Below are 21,006 nucleotides of genomic sequence, written 5' to 3'. Positions count from 1 at the left end.
AGGGACTGTCCCTGATTTATCAATTTTTATTTAATTATTACAGATAATTATATAGCGCTGTCAATTTAGGCAGAGCTTTTCCTATATATTGTACATTCACAATTGGAACAAAGTCCCTTTGTCCCTTTTTCCTCCACATTTGTCCTTCATTTTGGTCTGATCTCTATAGTTGCATATAAAATGCATAATATACCTTTCAAAAAGTGTTTCAAAGTGCTAAGCCTTTCACCCAATTTCCAAATTGCTGCATTTGTAAATTTCAAAAGCCAGTATACAGGAATAGTAGTGGTAAAAAAAAGCACTTGTGGTTTTAACTAATCTTATTCTTTATAATTCTCCTTTAACCACTTGCTTACTGGGCACTTAAACCCCCCTACTGCCCAGACCAATTTTCAGCTTTCAGCGCTGATGCAATTTGAATGACAATTGCGCAGTCATACAACACTGTACCCAAATGAAATTTTTATCATTTTTTTTCCCACAAATAGAGCTTTCTTTTGGTGGTATTTAATTACAGCTGGGAGTTTTATTTTTTGCTAAACAAACAAAAAAAGATGCAAAAAAAAAAAAAATCATGTTTAATAGTTTGTTATAACATTTTGCAAACAGGTAATTTTTCTCCTTCATTGAAATGCACTGATGAGGCGGCACTGGTGGGCATTAATAGGCTGCACTGGTGGGCACTGATAGGCTGCACTGGTGGGCACTGATAGGCACAGTTAAGGTGGCACCGATAGGCACAGATAAGATGGCACCGATAGGCACAGATAAGGCAGTACTAATGGGCACAGATAAGGTGGCACTGATGGGCAAAGATGGGCACAGATAGGATGGCACGGATGGGTGGCACTAATGGGCACTGATAGGTACCACTGATAGATGGGACTGATGGGCACTGATAGGTGGCACTGATAGGTGGCTCTGATAGGTGGCACTGCTGGGCACTGATGGGCGGCACTGATGGGCACTGGTAGATGACACTGATGGGCACGGATATGTGGCACTGAGGTGCAGCACTGTTTGTTGAGGCAGATTGTGGGCACTGATAGCTGGCACTGTGGGCACTGATAGGTGGCACTATGGGCACTAATGGGTGGCACTTTTTCCTATACTTGGGTGGCACTGGCAGGGGGCAGATGGGCACTGATGAGCTGGCCCCAGCTCGCAATGATCGGGACTGAAGTCCCTCTCACGGCTGCCGGTGATTGGCTTTTTTTTTCTCACGCTGTCAGCGCGAGGAGGAAAAATAGCAGATTACCGGCTCTGTTGTGATCACATGACATTGGCTGACAGCTGATCATGTGGTAAGGGGTCGGGATCGATCCCTTGCTCCGATCTGTGATCAGGCGAGTCTCATAGACTTGCTGATCACAGTGCGTACCGCGCACGCCCCTCAGGGGGCGTGCAATAGATGTCGTCCCGGCAAAGCAGGTCCGCGCTGTAGCCGTCACTCGGCTATAGCGCGGATCTCAATCGGTTAAAGTGGATGTGGCAGGGGGTGTATCCTATGCCTACACATTTTTGCTAATAGATGTCCCTCATTCCTATCTCAAAAAGTTGGGAGGTATAATCACCAACAGTTTTGATCTTGTTATGGTTTAGATAGAATCCATTGGTAGTATGGTCGAGACGGAATCCACCCGCCCCTCTCTAGGTGGACCTCAGTGCTCGGCCTGGATCAGGAGTTTGAGGAGAGGAAGGCCGGCCTCTGTGCCTGCCCGTCTTCTGTCATTGGCCCAGTGGGTGGGTCGCCACCGCTCTGTTGTGGCACCGCCCTGGGGAGTGGTCGGGGTGTGTCCTTGGCCACCCGTGTGGCGAGCAGTGGCGGCCGTGCCACCAGATGATGCCATTTCCTGTAACGGTTGGCGTTGCTGTGGCGTCACATGCAGCATGTGGCGGGTTGGTTTGGTGTCTCTTCCATCGGCGTGAATATATAGGAAGCCATTTGGTCTGCCCCAAATGAGCATTATCTCCCGAGGTTACCTGTTAGTATTTGTACTCACCAGTCTATGCTGCTAATATGGGATATGATAGAATAGCTAACACCCTAATAATTGAAATAGGATGCTATTGTAGCATCTTGGGGTTTAGTCAGGAAGCTCCTTACAAATGTACTTGTCAGGAGTAGTTATCTAGGTCGATTGATAGAGATCTATTGATTTCTCCCTAAGTTTGGCCTTGTTGCACTTTTCTCTTCTACCACTAGGTGGCCGAGTATTTGGTGGTTCTAGATATGAGAAGGGCAACCCAAGGTCAGGTTATGAGTATATGGAGTATCTCAGCCAATGGGCAGGGGTTTTCTTGAATCCCTTGGCCTGCTGGGAGAACATATATATTCAAGGTGAGGTCAGGTGATCTATGTTCAGTGCCACGTGGATGGCTGTCTGGGTTGACCTGTGTTGAATGCACTGGGCTGCTAGGTCTTGGATTGGCCAATCCCTGGGACATCTGGCTGCTAGGCTGTGTGAGGGCCTATCCAGAAGTGAGAGAGCAGCGCAGGGTTGGGACTGCGGCTTGCAGTCCAACCAGAAGTGATGGTTCTGCCAGCTGGAGAGCCTGTCAGTGGTCGAAGGTAGAAGGGAAGCTGTTGCCACGAAGGGTCCAATGACCATTACCAGGGACCATAGTGAGTAACTGAAGCAAGTACCGGAACCATATTCTCACCATAAGGGGCATGGTGGAGAATCATGAAACTTCAGCCGGTGATCAAGTCAGGGACCCAACCAGCGGAGGAGACGCTTGCAGAGCAGCCTTGTGTGCCAAGCCAGGGACTGAGCCGGTTAGGAGGGGTGAAGCTTGAGGAGTTTCTGGAGTGCCAAGCTAGGGACCCAGCAGAGAAGCAGGGGTGACACTTGAGGGGATACCACCACAACCTTGGAGAAGCTCAAGGGATTCAAAGTGAGTGAATCAGAGGGTCAAGTGAGAAAGCAGGAGCTCAGTATTGAAGAACTACAAGGACTGTTGCCATAGGAGACAGCATCCCTGCATGTGCAGAAGAAGAAGACACACCTCCCATATGCGATGAAAAGATATATTGAAATATGATATGTGAGTGAGATCTGTCACTAGCTATATCATCCCTTCGTGTGTCCTGATAAAGTGAACCAGCAAAACGCGTTGACACACAGGGGCTCACTCCCCTGACATCTTACAGTATACTTGGTCACTGTTGCCCAAATATTACGCATATGTGATTACATGTTTTTAGCTTCTATGTGTTGCCTTTGCATATATTTTATAAAGTGTATCTGGTCCAAATTGTATTTAAATTCTGAATCTTTAATTGTTTTCTTTTCATTGGTAGTATGTTACCATGATCTGTAAAAAATTCCACAAAATTAGCAAAGGCTTTTTCAAATCCGAGGTTGTGAAAAGAACAAGGAAACAAATAAACCTAGTCAAACAAGAACTTAGAGACATCCATATGTTACTGGCTCCATGTACACTGTCAAGTGTGGGTATGGGTCAAGAGTTCTGTAGTAAGTGTTTTAAAATCTTTTGATAAATAATGATATTTGTCTTATTGCATAGCATGGACAACTTACTTGGCTGCTTCTTTTTCTTTTACTGGAGAGGATAAATCTGCTTCTTCTGCATTTTCATGTCCTCTTCCCACAATTATTCTTCTCCTTGAAAACAATAAATGTGTTATATTATATAATTGGCATACCTTTCCATGTTGCACTCTAGGTATTTACCAAGGAGACACAGATTCAGGATAGTACTAGGGATTTACAAGATTCTTTGATAACTTGTAAAGCCACTATCTGTAATATGATCGTGTAGATTCTTTCAGAATTTTAATTTAGTCCTCACGGTCACAGGGATACGCTAAAGCTCCTACACTCTAATGCATGAAACGGCCTTGGCAAATCCTTCCTTTTCTAACCTCTTTGCCAATTATTATGTTATGATTATCCAAAAGCATTTACTGTACATATTTAGCCATATCGGTCATAAAATCCTCTTTAACATTAACCATTTTATAAAAATAATTCCATATAGGTAGATCAGTCCTTTAAATATTGAATAGCTTCATCAACCCCAGTGAAAAAAAAAAAAAAAGCAGTTGTGGCTCTGAACTGTATACTGTAATCCCGCATCTCTGATTGTAGTGGTGTAATAGTGGTTTCTCCTGGAAAGCATGCAGGCAACATGTGAAATGTAAAGATAAACTTTTGTGTATTTACAGTTTAGATATACTATATATGTAGGAGTGTTTAGCTTAATGTAATAAAAAATCTTCTCGGGTTTATGTTAAAGATTAAACATTTTAAAGATTAACTCCAGTAAAAGAAAAAACTTTCCTTTTTCAGTGGGGCTGTCTTTGCACTGCAAGGGTTAAACGCTTATTTATGTCTCGGGGGAAGGGAGGGTGGGGGGAATCACTTTTACTTACCCGATCTTTCAATTGGATCTTGCCAGACAGCGCTCTGCCATGCACAAGCGGTGGACTGATCCTCAGCAACCGCAAGAGTGCAGGAGAGAAGAGGCTGCTGGGATAAGCCTGGAGTAGCCTGTGGGAGTGGAGGATTGTGTAAGTAAAACTGTCCTTCCAACTCCCCTAGATATAATTAAGCATTCAACTTTTGCAGTGCTCAGCCTCAAAGCAAGAGGGGGTCTTCAATTTTTTTTTAGCTTCAAACAACAGCAGCGACGAAGGAGAAAGCAGAACAAACAAGATATTTTGGGGGCACACCCTAAAAAAAATGCATAAAGATGGTGCTGCCATAAGACCATACAACAGAACAAAATTATTACAGCGTACACATGCAAAACTAATAGTGTAGGACCCACTAATAATAAAGAGCTAGCAAAAGAGCAGAAGATAGCAGAGGAGTCCGGCGCGAAGACCCCCCCAACATGGAAGACGACCCCCCAGAGCTGTCTAATAAGTTATTTTAAAAACTTGTGTTGTGTTTTTTTATTTACAAATATTTACAAATTTTTCACCAGGTGAATGGGTAGGGGTACATCATACTCCATACTCATTCACATAGGGTGGGGGGCCGGTATCTGGCGGCCCCCTTATTAAAGGGGGCTCCTGGATTCCAATAAGCCCCCCACCCGCAGACCCGGACAACCAACGGCCAGGGTTGTCGGGAAGAGGCCCTTGTCCTCATCAACATGGGGACAAGGTGCTTTGGGGTGGGGGGCCCCCTTCCCCAAAGCACCCCCCCATGTTGAGGGCACGCAGCCTGGTACGGCTCAGGAGGGGGGGCGCTCGCTCGTCTCCACCCCCTTTGCTGACCGGCCAGGCTGCGTGCTCAGATAAGGGTCTGCTATGGACTTTAGGGGGACCCCTACCCCGTTCGGCGTAGGGGTTCCCCTTTACATTCATACCAGGTGACGGGGCCAGCGAGGTGTCAATCTCGCAGAGGGAGGCAGCGACATTGACTTCCTTCGGTAGTCCCGTCTACCTGGAGCCACATTCAAAATGAACGGACTTTACGCCGTGTGTGGGCAAGTCCGTTCATTTCAAAAGTCCACACAGACGGGCGGATTGCCCGCCGGTCTGCCGAGTCCAGCGGACAATTTTGAGTCAAAACATCTTTATAAGTCCACTGATCTCTGCAGCATGCATTACTTTCAGGTAATGGCCCCTCTTGCCTGTGAGGTCATTATGCTGGGTGGGCTTAGGGCCATGGCAGCCATCTTGTGGATGGTTAAGGGTGCCTGGCTATGGCGGCCCAATAAGAAGGGGAAGCCTGCTCTAATAAGGCAACGACACTAGTGTATTTAAAGCCTGTCAGCAGGATGGACAGGTCAGGTTGTTGTTGGAGGCTCTTTTCTGGTACGTTCTATATGTATAAATACATATGTTCCCTGCAAGCCTCACTTGTGTTTTTTTTTTCCTGAGCTCCTATATTTACCTTTATTAGTTACATGATAAGTGCTTTGCCCGAAAAAGAACCTCACACTTATGTTACGAATATGGTTCTGGCTGTTTAGTATTTCCTAGAACCAGAAGAGTACCTCTAATTGCTGCATCCTGTCTGTTTGCAGCCCTGCTCATAACTCTTCAAACAAAAGATCCAGAGATAATTACCGATGACTCAGATGCCATGATCACTCATCTTCAAAACTGCACAATTCTCAAGCTATTACACAAGTTCTACCTGGTGCCCTTCACCTCACTTCCCAAGAGGTTCCAACTATGGAAAATGTTTGGTATGTGGGGCTATTCTCCTGCTTGACAAACTAATGCGCCCCCTCCTAATTTGCATATATAGCTGGAAGCTAAAATGCTGAATGAAAGAAATTATGTCTGTAATGCGACAAGTATTACAGGAATCCATGGCTGGCCTGGCAGCCCAAATTCAGCAGCCAACGGCACCAACGTTACTGCCTGTCACAAGTCAAGAATCATAATTTAAGCTTTCAGCTGTCAGCTTTAAGATCGCAGGAAATACCACCAGCCCAGCCTCAATTTGTCTCAAGAGAGAAGGAACTGGAGAAGAATGACAGTGAGGAGCAAGACTTAAGGCTTTCAATATATGACCTGGGCCCAAAAGCCATATACTGTATATTGGCCGTTAAGAAGGCCATTAAATGAGAAGAGCCTCAGTGGTCTCTCCAGCAAGCCACCCAATATTATCCACAGCTAGAGAAACAATTAGCAGCTTTTCCATTTATGCCAAAAATTAAGATACACTTTAAGGAAGAATGGAATATTCAAACAGCCCTCTCCAACATTCCCTTTCCAGCATCTAATTTCTTGATGCTTTTGGGTAGCGCTCTTCCTGTTTCCGAAGTGTAAATGGGCCCATTGGCATCTGAGGCCTTTTTAGAGAGGTTTCCTAGCACAGTGGGATAAAGCTTCTCTTCATCAGCTCAATAGGATGGCCCCACTAAGTGCAAAGGATGTCTGGGGGCAGACGATCCCCATAAATATGGCTTGAGAAGCCCTGAGGACCTTTTTTCTGAATCATCAGGTGAAAGCAGCCCTTCTCCAGATGTACAATTGGGTGGCAGTGTCTTTTGTGCAGCGTTCAAGTGGAACACAAAGCCTTTGTGCATGGAGGTGACCCCCACCCTGAAATGAGCAGAGAGAAATATGATAGATCTAAAGCCAATAAACACCTCAGTCATCTATATTGTCACTTCATAAACGAGTGGTCCTGCAGCACAAAACTCTTCAACCACATCTGCATCCAGTGGAGTAAATCTCAAGCCAAGCAGTCCTCTTTGTATCCCTTCACAAGAACAAGTTCCTCCAGCTCTTCTACAGGTACCCACGCCAAGCATCTGCAGGAATGGGCACCCTTGTTTTGGATAGCATGGCTCCTATTTTAGCACATGGAAGTTTTGGTAGTTTTCCCATACTTAGTTCTCTTTTCCTGTCCAGCTCAGCATCTGCATTACAATCTCCCTGCAGATATCTCCAACAAAGCTGGTTCAGGGCCAAACTCTTCACTCCATCTGGGTCATCCTCATCTCAAGGCCTGGTTGACAAACAAAACTTATCATCCTCAGGCTGTTCTTCCTCAGAGATGCCCCCCCCCCCGAGAGAAGTATGGATTTCCTTTATTCTGAATCTGATGTTGAAGACTATTTCCAATAGCAATTACTTTAGCTTTGAGAATCACTGATATTCAAGTCCTAAGATGTAGGATTTTTTTTAATAGATAGGGTGGCTCAGCAACTATCCACAGTTTTTTAGCTAACGTGCCTTCAAGCACTCACATCAAGCAAAAAAGGATCCTTCCTGCCTTTAGAGACCAATCAGATTCCCAAGGGTTGCATTAATTTGACATAGCAAGATCCCTCTATGCCTATATCAATGCTATGAAGCCTTTTAGATTATCAGAAAGACTTTTCATTCTCCCTATGGATATTAACAAGGGCAAGGAAGCTTTGAAGAAGACTTTGTCTTCTTAGATTTTTTATTGAAAAAGCCTATGGCGTGCAAAACATACGCAAAAACTTCCACCAGGTGCCAAAAAAAGTGGACACACATCAAGAGTGACACACAAAAATGTGCATCGGGTGTCTGCTGTCCTCCACAAGGTCCCCCGGGGCATTAGGCACCAGACGGGGACTGATGTACCAAATACATTGCCTATCCGGCCGAAGCCGGACGACCGCCTTTCTCCGCAAGGTCTGCCGGAACAGACCCACCCAGGTACTAGGGTAGGGGCTCCCCCGAAGGGAGACCCCCCAAAGAAAGGGCGAACCAAGCCAGAAGGCCTATGTCCACCCTCCCACAAGACGTTCAGGGTTGGCCCGAGGACCGACACCCTACTAGCCAAACGTGCAGTGACAAACAAAAAACGTGACAAACCACACAAATATAATAAAAAGTGGGGAAAGGGATAGTGAAAAAGTGGTCATTGTGTGATACAATGACCAGGCCCTCCGGCCCTCCTTGTCTTCTTAGATTGTAAAGCTAATCCACAGAAGATAGAGGGCTCATAGGTGAGATCTCCCTCAAGCACTAACTGCCCATTCAACCACAGGAAAAACAGCATCATGGACAGCTTTTCTAGGCATTTCTCCTTACTCCTGAGGACATCTGTCATGCTGTTACTTTATACTTTCACACATTTATGTCACATTACTGCATGGATCTGGCAGCCTGGAAATCTTTAACGTTTTGTGCCACTTTATTCTTTCGTCTCTCATTAAATATACTTTGCATCATACCTTCTTGCCCTGTTGCTAGTTATTTACCATATGTGTATTGGCCCCACAAAAACAGGTACAGCATTTGTATCAATACTTATCGTAAATTTCCTTTTCTTGAGCTTAAACACTGCATCATACATTACCCACCCTCTAATTTTGATTCTATGAGAATCAGGGTATTCTATCTTGGGGAAACATTTATGGTCATCATTAACCTTGTGGGTAGTGTGGGGCTGAGCCACTACCATATGTATGCTGCCATGTGTAGGCACCAGGAAACAAAATTTACGATCAGCATTGATACAAATTTCTGTTGGATTTGACCATCTGATGTTGTCAAAAGTTTTCCCACACAAGCCAAAAAATAAATAAAAAAATATGAAAAAAGTAAGTTGTCCAGCTATGTTATGTGAACTTTTACAAGCAGATTATACCAATCACAGTGAAAAAATAAAAGGCAAGAAGAAGTATATACAACACACTTACCAGTGTTGTTTGAATACATACAAATCAGTCTTAGACATAGCTTCAAATATGTTTCACTTACTTGCGGTCAATATTTGAAGCAGAAGCATAGTGCAAAGATGTCCGGCCCCAAATATCTGCTTCATTCACGTTTGCACCAGAGTTCACCAAAACCTCAATACAGTGGAAGTGGCAGTTAACAGATGCATAATGCAAGGGTGTCCTAAAAAATAAATATATAATTTTTAAAAGCTGCTACAGGCTTTCAATAATACTCACCAAGATAATTTTTGACCCTTTTGCTGTATACAGTATCTCACATAAGTGAGTACACCCCTCACTATTTTGTAAATATTTTATTATATCTTTCCATGTGACAACACTGAAGAAATTACACTTTGCTACAATGTAAAGTATTGAGTGTACAGCTTGTTTAATAGTGTAAATTTGCTGTCCCCTCAAAATAACTCAACACACAGCTATTAATGTCTAAACCGCTGGCAACTAAAGTGAGTACACCCCTAAGTGAAAATGTCCAAATTGGGCCCATGTGACTCGCTAGTGTTACAAGGTCTCAGGTGTGAATGGGGAGCAGGAGGGTTAAATTTGGTGTTATCGCTCTCACTCTCTCATACTGGTCACTGGAAGTTCAACATGACACCCGAGGATCTGAAAAAAAGAATTGTTGCTCTACCTAAAGATGGCATAGACTATAAGAGGATTGCCAAGACCCTGACACTGAGCTGCAGCATGGTGGCCAAGACCATACAGCGGTTTAACAGGACAGGTTGACCCTCAGAACAGGCCTTGCATGGTCAAGACACCTGGGGAGCTACAGTTCATTGAGGGAATCATGAATGCCAACATGTACTGTGTCATACTAAAGCAGAGTATGATCCCCTCTCAAACACACCTCCAAGATGACCACTGCCTTGCTAAAGAAGCTGAGGGTAAAGGTGATGGCCAAGCCAGACCTTAACCCTATTGAGCATCTGTGGGCAACCTCAAACGAAAGGTGGAGGAGCACAAGGTCTCTAACATGCACAAGCTCTGTGATTTCATCATGGAGGAGTGGAAGAGGACTCCAGTGGCAACCTGTGAAGCTCTGGTGAACTCCATACCCAAGAGGGTTAAGGCAGTCCTGGAAAATAATGGTGGTCACACAAAATATTGACACTTTGAGCCCAACTTGGACATTTTTACTTAGGGGTGTACTCATATTTGTTGTCAGCGGTTTAGACAATGGCTGTCTGTTGAGATACTTTGCGGGAACAGCTAATTTACACTGTTATATAAGCTGTACACTAACTACTATACATTGTAGCAAAGTGTAATTTCTTCAGTGTTGTCACCTGAAAAGATATAATAAAATATTTACAAAAATGTGAGGGGTGTACTCATTCCACTCACTCCATTGAACAGTCACTCACATCAGCAACTTCATAATTGTTCATAAAGCCGCATACACACGTAGCGGTATGTCCGACGTACTTAGTCTGGCGGACTTCCCGCCAGACTGTCCGTCGGACTTTCCGAACGGGCTACTTGCCCACACACGACACTTTTTGAGTGGACTAATACGGCGTACTAAGTCCGCCGTACTATCCGCCCTACTTTTGAAATGAACGGACTCGCCCCCACACACGCAGAGGAAAGTCCGCTCATTTCGAGCGCGTCTCCAGGTAGGCAGGGCCCGCAAAGGAGACGTCGCTGGCCCCGCCGCCTGGTATGGACTTAAAGGGCGTGGGGGTCCCCCCAAGTCCACAACAGACCCTTGTCCGAGCACGCTACCCGGCCGGCCAGGAAAGGGGGGGCAAGCGAGCGCCCCCCCTCCTGAGCCGTACCAGGCCGCGTGCCCTCAACATGGGGGGTGCCATGTTGATGAGGACAAGGGCCTCTTACCGACAACCCTGGCCGTTGGTTGTCGGGGTCTGCGGGCGGGGGGCTTATCGGAATCCGGGAGCCCCCTTTAATAAGGGGGCCCCCGGATACCGGCCCCCCACCTTATGTGAATGAGTATGGGGTACAATGTACCCCTACCCATTCACCTGTAAAATAAAAGTACAAAAAAAAAACAACACACGAGATAAAATACTTTATTGCACAGCTCCGGGGGTCTTCCGTCTTCGGGGGTCTTCTCGCCGGACTCCTCCGTTATCTTCTTGTAGCTCTTTTGCTAGCGGAGGAGTCCGGCTTTCTTCCTCGCCGCCGGCCTCTTCTTCTGACTTCGGGGGTCTTGTCCCCCTCTTCGGTTCTTCTGCCGGGCCACCGCGCCTTCTTAAAGCTCTTTTACAGGCCTTCCGTTCTTCTGTCGCCGCTGCCGCCTTCCGTTCTTCTTCTTCTTCTTCTTCTCCTCCAGGAGATGTTGACTCGACGATCTCTCCGGCCGCAATGCCAGGGACGCGCTGCGCTGCCACTTATATAGGGACAAGGGGCGGTGTCACATGGGTTTATGTCACATGGGTTGGTGTCACATGGTGACCCCGCCCCCTTACGATGTCAGAGTCCCAGAGGATGCTGGGACTGTCGCCATGTGACATCAACCCATGTGACCAACCCATGTGACTCACATACTCATTCACATAGGGTGGGGGGCCGGTATCCGGGGGCCCCCTTATTAAAGGGGGCTCCTGGATTCCGATAAGCCCCCCGCCCGCAGACCCCGACAACCAACGGCCAGGGTTGTCGGGAAGAGGCCCTTGTCCTCATCAACATGGGGACAAGGTGCTTTGGGGTGGGGGGGCCGCGCGGCCCCCCCTTCCTCAAGGCACCCCCCATGTTGAGGGCACGCGGCCTGGTACGGCTCAGGAGGGGGGGCGCTCGCTCGCCCCCCCCTTTCCTGGCCGGCCGGGTAGTGTGCTCGGACAAGGGTCTGTTGTGGACTTGGGGGGACCCCCGCACCGATTTTTTTCGGCGTTGGGGTTCCCCTTTAAGTCCATACCAAGCGGCGGGGCCAGCGACGTCTCCTTCGCGGGCCCCGCCTACCTGGAGACCCGCTCAAAATGAGCGGACTTTTCTCCGGGCGGGAAAAGTCCGCTCATTTCAAAAGTACGGCGGACTGGCATACACACGGCCGGATTGTCCGCCGAAATGCGAGTCCGGCGGGAAGATTGGAGTGCAACACGGCATTCTAAGTCCGCCGTACTTTCGGGTCAAAAAAGTATGCCGGAGGCTACACATGGGGGGATTGTTTGGCGGACTTGAGTTTGCTGGACTTTTCCACCGGATTGTTCGATCGTGTGTACGTGGCATTAGAATGCTACTTTCTAGAAGGGCATTTTGATGTGACAATACTCAGGATTACTGGAAGCTGCATTACCAAATTTGGTCCCTGCTTACCTACAGCTTCCTGTAATTTCCTTGTGAATGCCCATAACTTAGGGATAGAAAAATGAGTGGACTAAACATCTGGCTGAGTCAATGTCAGACACTGGTGGACAGTTATTCAGTGCAAATATAACAAAGCAAGATTATTTTGTATCTTGGTGTGACACTTTCCTGCTGCTGATAAAATTGATTGCTTTGGTGGAGACAATCCAAGCCAGCCCCTGAGATGTGATTGTGGAGGGTGCAGTTTGATCTGCTCTGGAGCAGCATGTGAAATATTTGAACTACAGAAAGTAATTCCTCTGAAAGAGAACATTACCAGCTTCTGAGGCCAAGCGTGTACTTTTTCCACAGTACACAATGACATCTATTGCTATTCTTGTTCAATAAATACATAATTTTGTTTTATCTTATGTTTTTATCCAAATATCACTTTTATCTATCACAACTGTTTGAATGAAGATCTAATGAACCAACATTCAATCATGTGGAGAAAAGGAGAACAATTAGAACACTCTTTTGTGTAAAATTCTATTTTGCAGGCTGTAGGCTGTATATGGATGTTGGACATGTGAGATGTGTTTGTATATGTGTATATATATATACAGTATGTATCCTTTCACTTATACATACATACATATATACATATATAAAACTCTGATAAAATGCTTGCACAATTGTTGGAAACACAGTTGTAAAAAAAACAGCTTGTGAAATGGTAAGCCTGTAAGCCTGGATTCAACCATGGTACCGTTATAACTATTTTCAATAATTAATTGAAAGGGTGTTTTTTATTCTGAATGAAATATGATTTTTGTACTTGTCATAAAATCTTTTCTTCAATCCACTGAGGGGCACAGGTATTTGGGAATTCTAATACAGCCAAGCTATCCTGTCCCCTACAGGAGGTTGGGATACTGGCACACAGAAAAAAAATTGACCTGGGCCCATATAACCCCTCCTCTACCCATAATGCTTCAGCTTTGTGGGCAAGCTAATAACCTGGGAAATGACCTGAGTTCCTCAATGGACTTAAAAATAAAGGTTTAGATTAAGTACAAAGATCTAATTTTTATTCTTATCCATTGAGAGATACATCTATTTTGGGATTCTTATACAGTCATAATGCCCGTAAGCAGTCCAAATGAGTGGTGGAAAACAGCCACTAAGAGGCCTAACAGAAGAAGGGACTGTCCACAACAGAGTATTTGAAAGAATCTATGCCAGAATAAAGACTGAATGAAGAAAAGGCCATGTAGAACAGTAAAACTGACAATACCAAAGGGAGAGCACAAGGGTTAACCTTGTGTTCCAGACCCGGCCAGATAATCATATCTAAAGGAAAACTAGTGCGTGAAGATACCCTGGGCCAGATCCCACAAAGCTAGATGACCAACTAAAAATCCACCAAAAGACAGGTGGAAGACACTGAACAGGAAGAAATCTAGACCAACAACTAATGTGGTCAAAAGAAAAAATACTTTACTGGGCCAAAACCCAGGAAAAAACAACCATTCCTTAGGTTGGAAGACAGCTGAGTCCAAAAATGAAGGCCAGCCGCTCATCACAAATAGCTGAAACCCAACATTATAAACCCTTTGACTTCAGGTAAAGGAGGGATCTTAATGAAGAAGGTCAAGCGATCAACTTCTCAACGAGACAGACATTGGGTAAGACATTCCTCACTGGAACATACTGATGTTTAAAGTGAATGGTCCACAAGGCTGGGGGAAACTAAGGGGTACTAAACCTGAATTCACCCAAAGAAGAATGTTGGTGGATAAAAAAACATTCTCAAAGGAAAGGCAGGGATGAGATATAACAAACGCCAGTTTGATGTACAGGAACAGGAGGATCAGAAGAAAAAAATAAACAAAGGGGGGCCTTGCAACTGAACACCCAGAGATGTACTTAAGGAGTGATAGACCACATTATAACCCTGCCTTACCAGTTAGCAACAGTATGATTCTAAAAAGGCACCCCTGTGGAGAGTAGCGAACTCCGTTGTGGAGTGAGGGGTAGAAATCTTCAACTACTAGTAGCTTCACCTAAGGATAGGAAAAGAAAAAGAATCTAAAGGGCATGTCTCTTGAAGACTGCAGCTTGGATGCAGAACAGGAACATGTTTAATGGTGATCAAGTTTCACAAAGGCATAAATAGATACTAAGGTGGTAGTACCGGCGCTCGCCTGTTATTAATTATATCTGCAGGAGACCCACCTGCTATTACTTATGCCTATTCTTTGCAGGGGTATGTATCAAATTGAAAGTATAACACAAATGACATTTTGTGCATTAAGTGCTTTAGTGACAATATCTCTCCTAAAGGTTGTAAAAAAACAAAAACAAAACAAAAACAAATAAATAAATGAATGTGTAAATCTCTACCAGTATGAAACATGCAAGAAGATGCTATAACAAACCCTGACTTACATTTTTTTAGAAACTACAATCCTCTTGTTGCAATGTTAAAGTGCTTGTATAAGTTTGTGCAAAACATACAATAGAAAATGCTACGTGCTTAAGAAAGTGCCATAATAATATCAGCTGTGAAAAAAGTGCCACGTGTTCCTGAAGGTGCCACAATATGTAAATCCAGTCCTTTTATGCTTATAAAATCGCTAAATGGAAGCATGCGATTTTTTGCACATTTGAAATTGATATAAAAAAATCCCACGGCAGAAAAACAATAATGCTCAAATTAGAAAGTTCTGCTGGAAGAAAGTGACAGTGTGCTTCAATATTAGTGGATTCCTGGATTGCAACCGGTGCGATTTCCGCGTGAAAGACAATTGGCCGTACTCACCAGCTCCCTCTCCCCATAAGGGGTTAATGCACCTTCACAGTGTGAGCCCCTGTGTCGCTTTGCAGAGCTGATCCGGTTACCATCCAGTAATTTTCAGTGATTTTTCCAGACAAAGCCAGCTCACAACAGATTCCAATCAGCAGATGAATTGCACCAAATGTACGGCTGCCCCAATCAACAAGAGAATGGGACACATTTGAATATATTCCAGTGACTGCGCACTACTTAGATCCTGCATTAGCTGATGGCGATAACCACATTCGCCAGACCCCCTGTGCACCCAATCTGGTCATTACCTATGACCAGATTGGGTGCACAGGGGAGAGATATTGTCACTAAAGCACTTAATGCACAAAATTTCATTTGTGTTATACTTTCAATTTGATACATAACCCTGCAAAGAATAGGCATAAGTAATAGCAGGTGGGTCTCCTGCAGATATAATTAATAACAGGCGAGCGCCGGTACTACCACCTTAGTATCTATTTATGTCTTTCACCTTTTAGGTGAATATGTAAGGTAGTGGCAGCCCCTTTCATTACAACACATAGTTTTTCTTGCATATTGGTTTTCACTTGGTGTAGTTCATTTGTCTACTGGTTTTCGGATTGTTCCATTAGAACAATCTAGGGTCCTTAGCGCACCTTTACCCCCCTTTTTTACTCTTAAGTTTCACAAAGGACTCCAGACTTCCACGTCTCAAAGGGGAAAAGTAAACTAGGGTCCCAGGGAAGTACTGAACACTTGTGGAGATCATCTCAGCACACACTCAGCACCATCAAGCATAGAGAGCAGATCATCTGAACTGTCACAAGAACTCTTCCAAAGGTGAAGGTCCTGCAGCAATTAGGTGATATCCAATGAAGGTCAGGTAAAAACATCAAACCACAGAGGAATTATTTGATGACACAGGAATTGTCTGTTCCGGAGAACCAGACTGAAGCACTAGATAGCAGGAAATGCCCAGTAAATGGGTCCTTCCATGAGCAGGGGGATGCAACCAACTGATCCCCACCAAAGACCATAAAACAGCATCTGGAACATCTAAAAAAAAAAAGAATTTAGCATTTTGTCCAGGGATTAGTCTCCATAACACAAGAAGAGTCCAAAGAAAAACAAGAGACTATACTTAAGGGACATCCCTCAACAATCCCACAACCCTGAAGTGGGAGACAAGAAAAAAATCTATTACACATGGGAAGAAATTGAGTGTCCACAGAGAGAGGGGTCCAATCTTTCAAAAGATTGAGCTGAATATCCCTGATGGATGGTGATCTAAAAATACCTTAATAAAGGTATTTTGATGAAGTTTGCAGGCAATATGATTCTCAGTAATACTATATGAATTCAGGAAACTGATCCATTTTTAATGTGAGTTTCCTGAGTGTTCCCCAGTGAGGATGCCAAGAAAAAGTACTAAGATGAACATAAGGACCATGCTGTGAACAGGGTCTGAAAGTGGCAAAGGATGTTAAGGGTAAGGTCCTCACTGGGAAAGGAAGCACTAGGAACTGAGCCCTGTGGACCTTGTCGACCAACAGTCCCCTCAGGAGAGGGATAGAGCTAGGGCTGTACAATATCAAGCAGCACAAGAGGAGTAAAGACAAAAAGGGGAAAAAGAATCCCCTGCAAGGAAGAGCTTGAGTTTACATAGGATGCAGTTTCCAAGGATAGGCTCCTACTAAAGTAAGAATCAGAGTTCTCTGGATATGGAAAACCCAAACAGTTGGAAGGATGCACAATGGGATACTGTAAAAGCAGAAGGGTGAAGCAGGGCAGAAGAAGGAGATGCCCTATTCAAGGATGTAGGTCGGAGGCCACAAGAGCTGACTTGAGCACACAAATGCTGGGGAGGTGACTTATAGAGGGACCCATCGAGATGAGCAAACAGCCCCCCACTTGTTGAATATGGGGCACACCTTCATGTAGTAAGGTGAGCAGAAGGATTAGAGGATCTCTGAATTCAAGATCAGTGCCATGAGTGGGAGGAAAACTCTGACTGTCTAGGTGCTTTTGTCACTCGTAGTGGACAAAGGAGAAGGGGATCGTTTGGCTCTTTCCACTGACCTTCTGTATAGGTGCAGGAATGCAATCCAACCATCAACCATCAGAGGCATTGCTAATGACTGTGTCAAGAGCAGGCCCAAAGAGGCAATTTACCCCAAAGGATAACCAAGTCAGATGTGGACATATCATTGCTATCCTAGGCAAAAAGCCAAAAGTGTTCTATGCATTTGAACAGGCATCAATGCCATGCAAGAAACAAGCATAGATGCTTGCAATCCATTACAGATGAAGCACAAAGCTTCAAGAATTTGGTCCAAACATTCAATGAAGCAAATGCCTACGCCAGCAATGGCAGGGTCCTCTTGAGGAGATCTAATAAAAATGTGATAAAGTTTCACAAATGAAGTCAACATCAACACAGGGTGGAGAGTTATTCCAGTTAATGCAAATTGGGAACCAATAAGAAATCAGTAAAATACCAAAAGGTAAGCACACCTTGAAATCGCTTGGTAGTATGCCTGTTAAGTTAGATTACTGGTGCATCTACGATGGGTAGAGACCACTTGGCAATAAATTACCTCTCAAGAGGGAAATGTTGTGTATTGCATTATCGCAGGGGCCCATGATACTACAGAGTGTTCCAGGTCCCTAAGAAGAATGAACTGAATGGTAGGTAATGGAAAGATCTTCCAAGGTCTGCAACATCCTCTGCATACAGGGTAGCATGCACTGCATCAACAAGGTTGGAAACAACCCCTTGTAAATCTGGGTCTTCTGCAAGTGGCAAAATATCCTCCCCAGTAGTAGACTATGAGGAGTTTGAATCTGCGATAGTAACAGGGGCCTCTTTCAAACTTTAAGTCGAAGGTCCAGAGGAGACAGAGCTAAACTCTGCTGGGGATGCTGCGCACATAAAGCCTCTGCAAGCTGACTGCTCTAGTAATTGGGCACAGGCAGGCAAAAAGTCCAAAGTGGACATGGAAGTTCTTTGTGGACATGGGAAGGCCTTGCCCATTGGAGCTGAAGATGCCCTTGTAATAATAGGGGCCCCAGGTTTTATTCCAGATTACAGGCATTGGCCTTTTACAGACATATCAGGTAAATCCCCCTAGAACCAGCAGAAGAGTATGGGCTGAGGTCACCTATTCTTGCACCTATTCTATGCATTTTTGGGAAGACATGTTGCACCACAAAGCAGAAATATGGCTACCCAAGTGAAGAAAGGCCGTGCATACTCACAAGCACCTGGTGCTAGTAAGCGTAGTAGGTGGCCAAGTCATTGTAGACAGGCAGAGGAAAGACAGCAGAGACTGGAAGATCCACATGGTGCTTTAAGAGTAGGACCAGTGGCAGACTGGTGCTTCTGCTAGGCTGAAATGCTGAGCAAAATCACATGAAGGCTGATGTGAGTCTTCAGACACCACACCAGAGATTGTGTGCCATGGCTCTGGACCTGGAAAGTGATATGCAGCTGATTAACACAGTACATACATTTTTGAAAAGTGCTCCAATGCATAGCCAAGTATTTCAAAGATCACATTCCAGGCTAACCCTGCAATCCTTCAGTCCAATGGGGTTTGGTATGGCTTCCAAAGCTGTTGCTGAGAATATAGGTAGCTGCTATGTAGAGACTAGATCAAGCAGTGATATACAAAACAAATATATATATCAAAAATCATGAAAGAAAAAAAGGCTACCATTTTTTTATATATGTATATTATATAGGTATGGATTATAATATGGGATGGGATTATTTTCCAGTGTCCAAGCCTGCTGTGGGCAGCAGTAACCTGACTGTATTGAAGATTCATAGATCCTTTCTCTTTAAATGTACTACAAAGAAAGTTTATTTTTAAAGTTGGTGTGTTTTTTTAAATATTTCATGGTTTTGACTAGTAGACAGATTGGTACAACAAGTAATATGAAATACTTGAATGCCATCTAGCTATATTCAAATCTACTGTTTTCTTGGAAGCATTGGCTGGTATTAAAAAAAAAAATAAGTTCACTTTTAACTAGACATGGGCGCCGTCAATAAATAGTTTTGTTCTGTTCCGTTACGGTTCGTATTAAAATTAATTCGTACTTCGTATTTTCGTATTAAAATTCAATTTCAATTCGTACGAAATACGAATTGACGGTAGGTTTGTTAACTTGTACGAATTTTCGTTACGATGAATTTAAAGGCAAAAATATACCTTAACATGACAGTCGATGCTGATGGAGGTTTGTTTTTTTTCCTGAAATACGAAATTCCGTTGAAGAATTTCCTATGCGAAATACGAATTTTCGTTAGATGAAGGGCTCCCACCATCCCTGTGCTGTGCTGAGTTCCTCCTTCGGATTCGTAAACAAAAGTTCGTATTTCGTACAAAATTTGGACACATGGCAATTCGTATTTCGAATCCTCCCAAACGTACGAATTTAGGGAAATTCGTACGAATTTGAGATTCGTACGAAACGAATCGCACATGTCTACTTTTAACCCAAACAGTTCAATTATGTGAGCAAAAGGAAGCCAATAAGACTGAACAAGTGTCAAAATAATTTCGAAAAAGTATGCTCACCTCTACTACTAAGTAAAAAAATAATATTATTTACTTAGTAGTTTACTTACACACTGTGCTAAGCTATTGGCGTTTTTTATCCAGCAATTTTTTTAGCAGTGTTTAGCTTCTAGTGTGCTTGGAGCCTTAAACTGCTTTAGATATTAGGACCACAATTGTAATATCATGAACACATTTTAAACATCAGTTTTAGCATTTTAACTTACCGACCACATTTGTCTTTTTTGCTCTGATCTGCTCCAGTTTGTTGTAAAACTTCTATGCACTCAACATTTCTACAAGCAAAACAAGGAATCAAGTTTTTATCTGAAATACCACACATATAATTTCTCTTTGTTAAAAATTGGTTTATGCAATGATTGTGAACAGGCCCACAAAAACTTACACTGTTGCCCTAAGTGTTTGTAGTTCATGTCAAAATTTTGAAAAAGGCCAAAAAAGAGGTCAATATAATTTGAAGTGAATGCATTTTGCACTTGCTCCCCCTAAAACAATGCACCTGGACCACATTAGCACTATCAAATCCTAAAGGGTATACATATGGAAGCTGGCATTCCTGATGTGGTTTTGAAGGTTCAAGCTCCAGGGCTGGCTTTTATATAACAGTTCAGTCCAGTGTCGCCTCCTTACATCTGCTGAGGTAGCAGCCAAAGGTGCCTCAACAGGAATTAACCCCCCTGTTGCTTTTGGTGGGTGCTATCACCTGTCAAACATGACCCATTCAAGTAAATGGGGCCACTTTGGAAGAGCTTCACAACTGCATGCTTCTGCATGGTCCAAAGGGGTTAAAGTAGGTGCTGAGAAAGCAACACAGCACTGCCTGCTTTAAACCCTTGTTTGCTGTACTCCACAAAGTTTCAGGGCATTTGCAGAGCAGCCTCATTCACCTAAATGGGTCATATTTGGCAGGTGCTACACCCACAAACCATGGCAGGGCGTATAACTCTTGCTGAGGCTGTGACATGTGTACACCCTTGGTCATTGCGGCTGAAGGGGGTGCAGTTGGGGCAGGGGTGATAAAAACAAGTCTTAAATATGGCATTTTACCACCCCTAAAACTACAAATGTAAATTAACCCTTACTGTTCTGAGCCCCCTAAAGGCTGCTTTCACACTGGTGCTGCTGTGGTTTACGTGAACTACGGGTGCAGCCCAGTGCAACTGAGACTTTCCTGGCTAGTTTAGCTTTGCAATAGACACCTATTAT

General features: G+C 44.1%; 1 protein-coding gene across 3 annotated transcripts in view; it reads right to left on the bottom strand.

The window, feature by feature from the left end:
- Nucleotides 1–21,006, bottom strand: part of ANKRD44 (ankyrin repeat domain 44) — a 254,719-nt gene that overhangs the window by 98,052 nt on the left and 135,661 nt on the right. For all 3 annotated transcript variants that reach the window (XR_013261861.1, XM_077448708.1, XM_077448709.1), the window contains exons 13-15: nucleotides 20,007–20,075; nucleotides 9,176–9,316; nucleotides 3,546–3,629 (exon numbers count right to left, since the gene is read on the bottom strand). Coding sequence is in view for 2 of the 3 variants with exons in the window: in XM_077448708.1 (XP_077304834.1) it covers nucleotides 3,546–3,629; nucleotides 9,176–9,316; nucleotides 20,007–20,075 (294 nt within the window). In the remaining variant the exon portion in view is untranslated. The remainder of the gene's footprint in view (nucleotides 1–3,545; nucleotides 3,630–9,175; nucleotides 9,317–20,006; nucleotides 20,076–21,006) is intronic.

The sequence above is a fragment of the Lithobates pipiens genome, unplaced genomic scaffold (assembly GCF_037356315.1).
Source record: "Lithobates pipiens isolate NorthernLeopardFrog02 unplaced genomic scaffold, aLitPip1_a1.2 Scaffold_22, whole genome shotgun sequence".
Taxonomy (NCBI): Eukaryota; Metazoa; Chordata; class Amphibia; order Anura; family Ranidae; genus Lithobates; species Lithobates pipiens.
The sequence above is the reverse complement of the archived record's forward strand: the minus strand, read 5'-3'. Positions and strand labels throughout refer to the sequence as shown.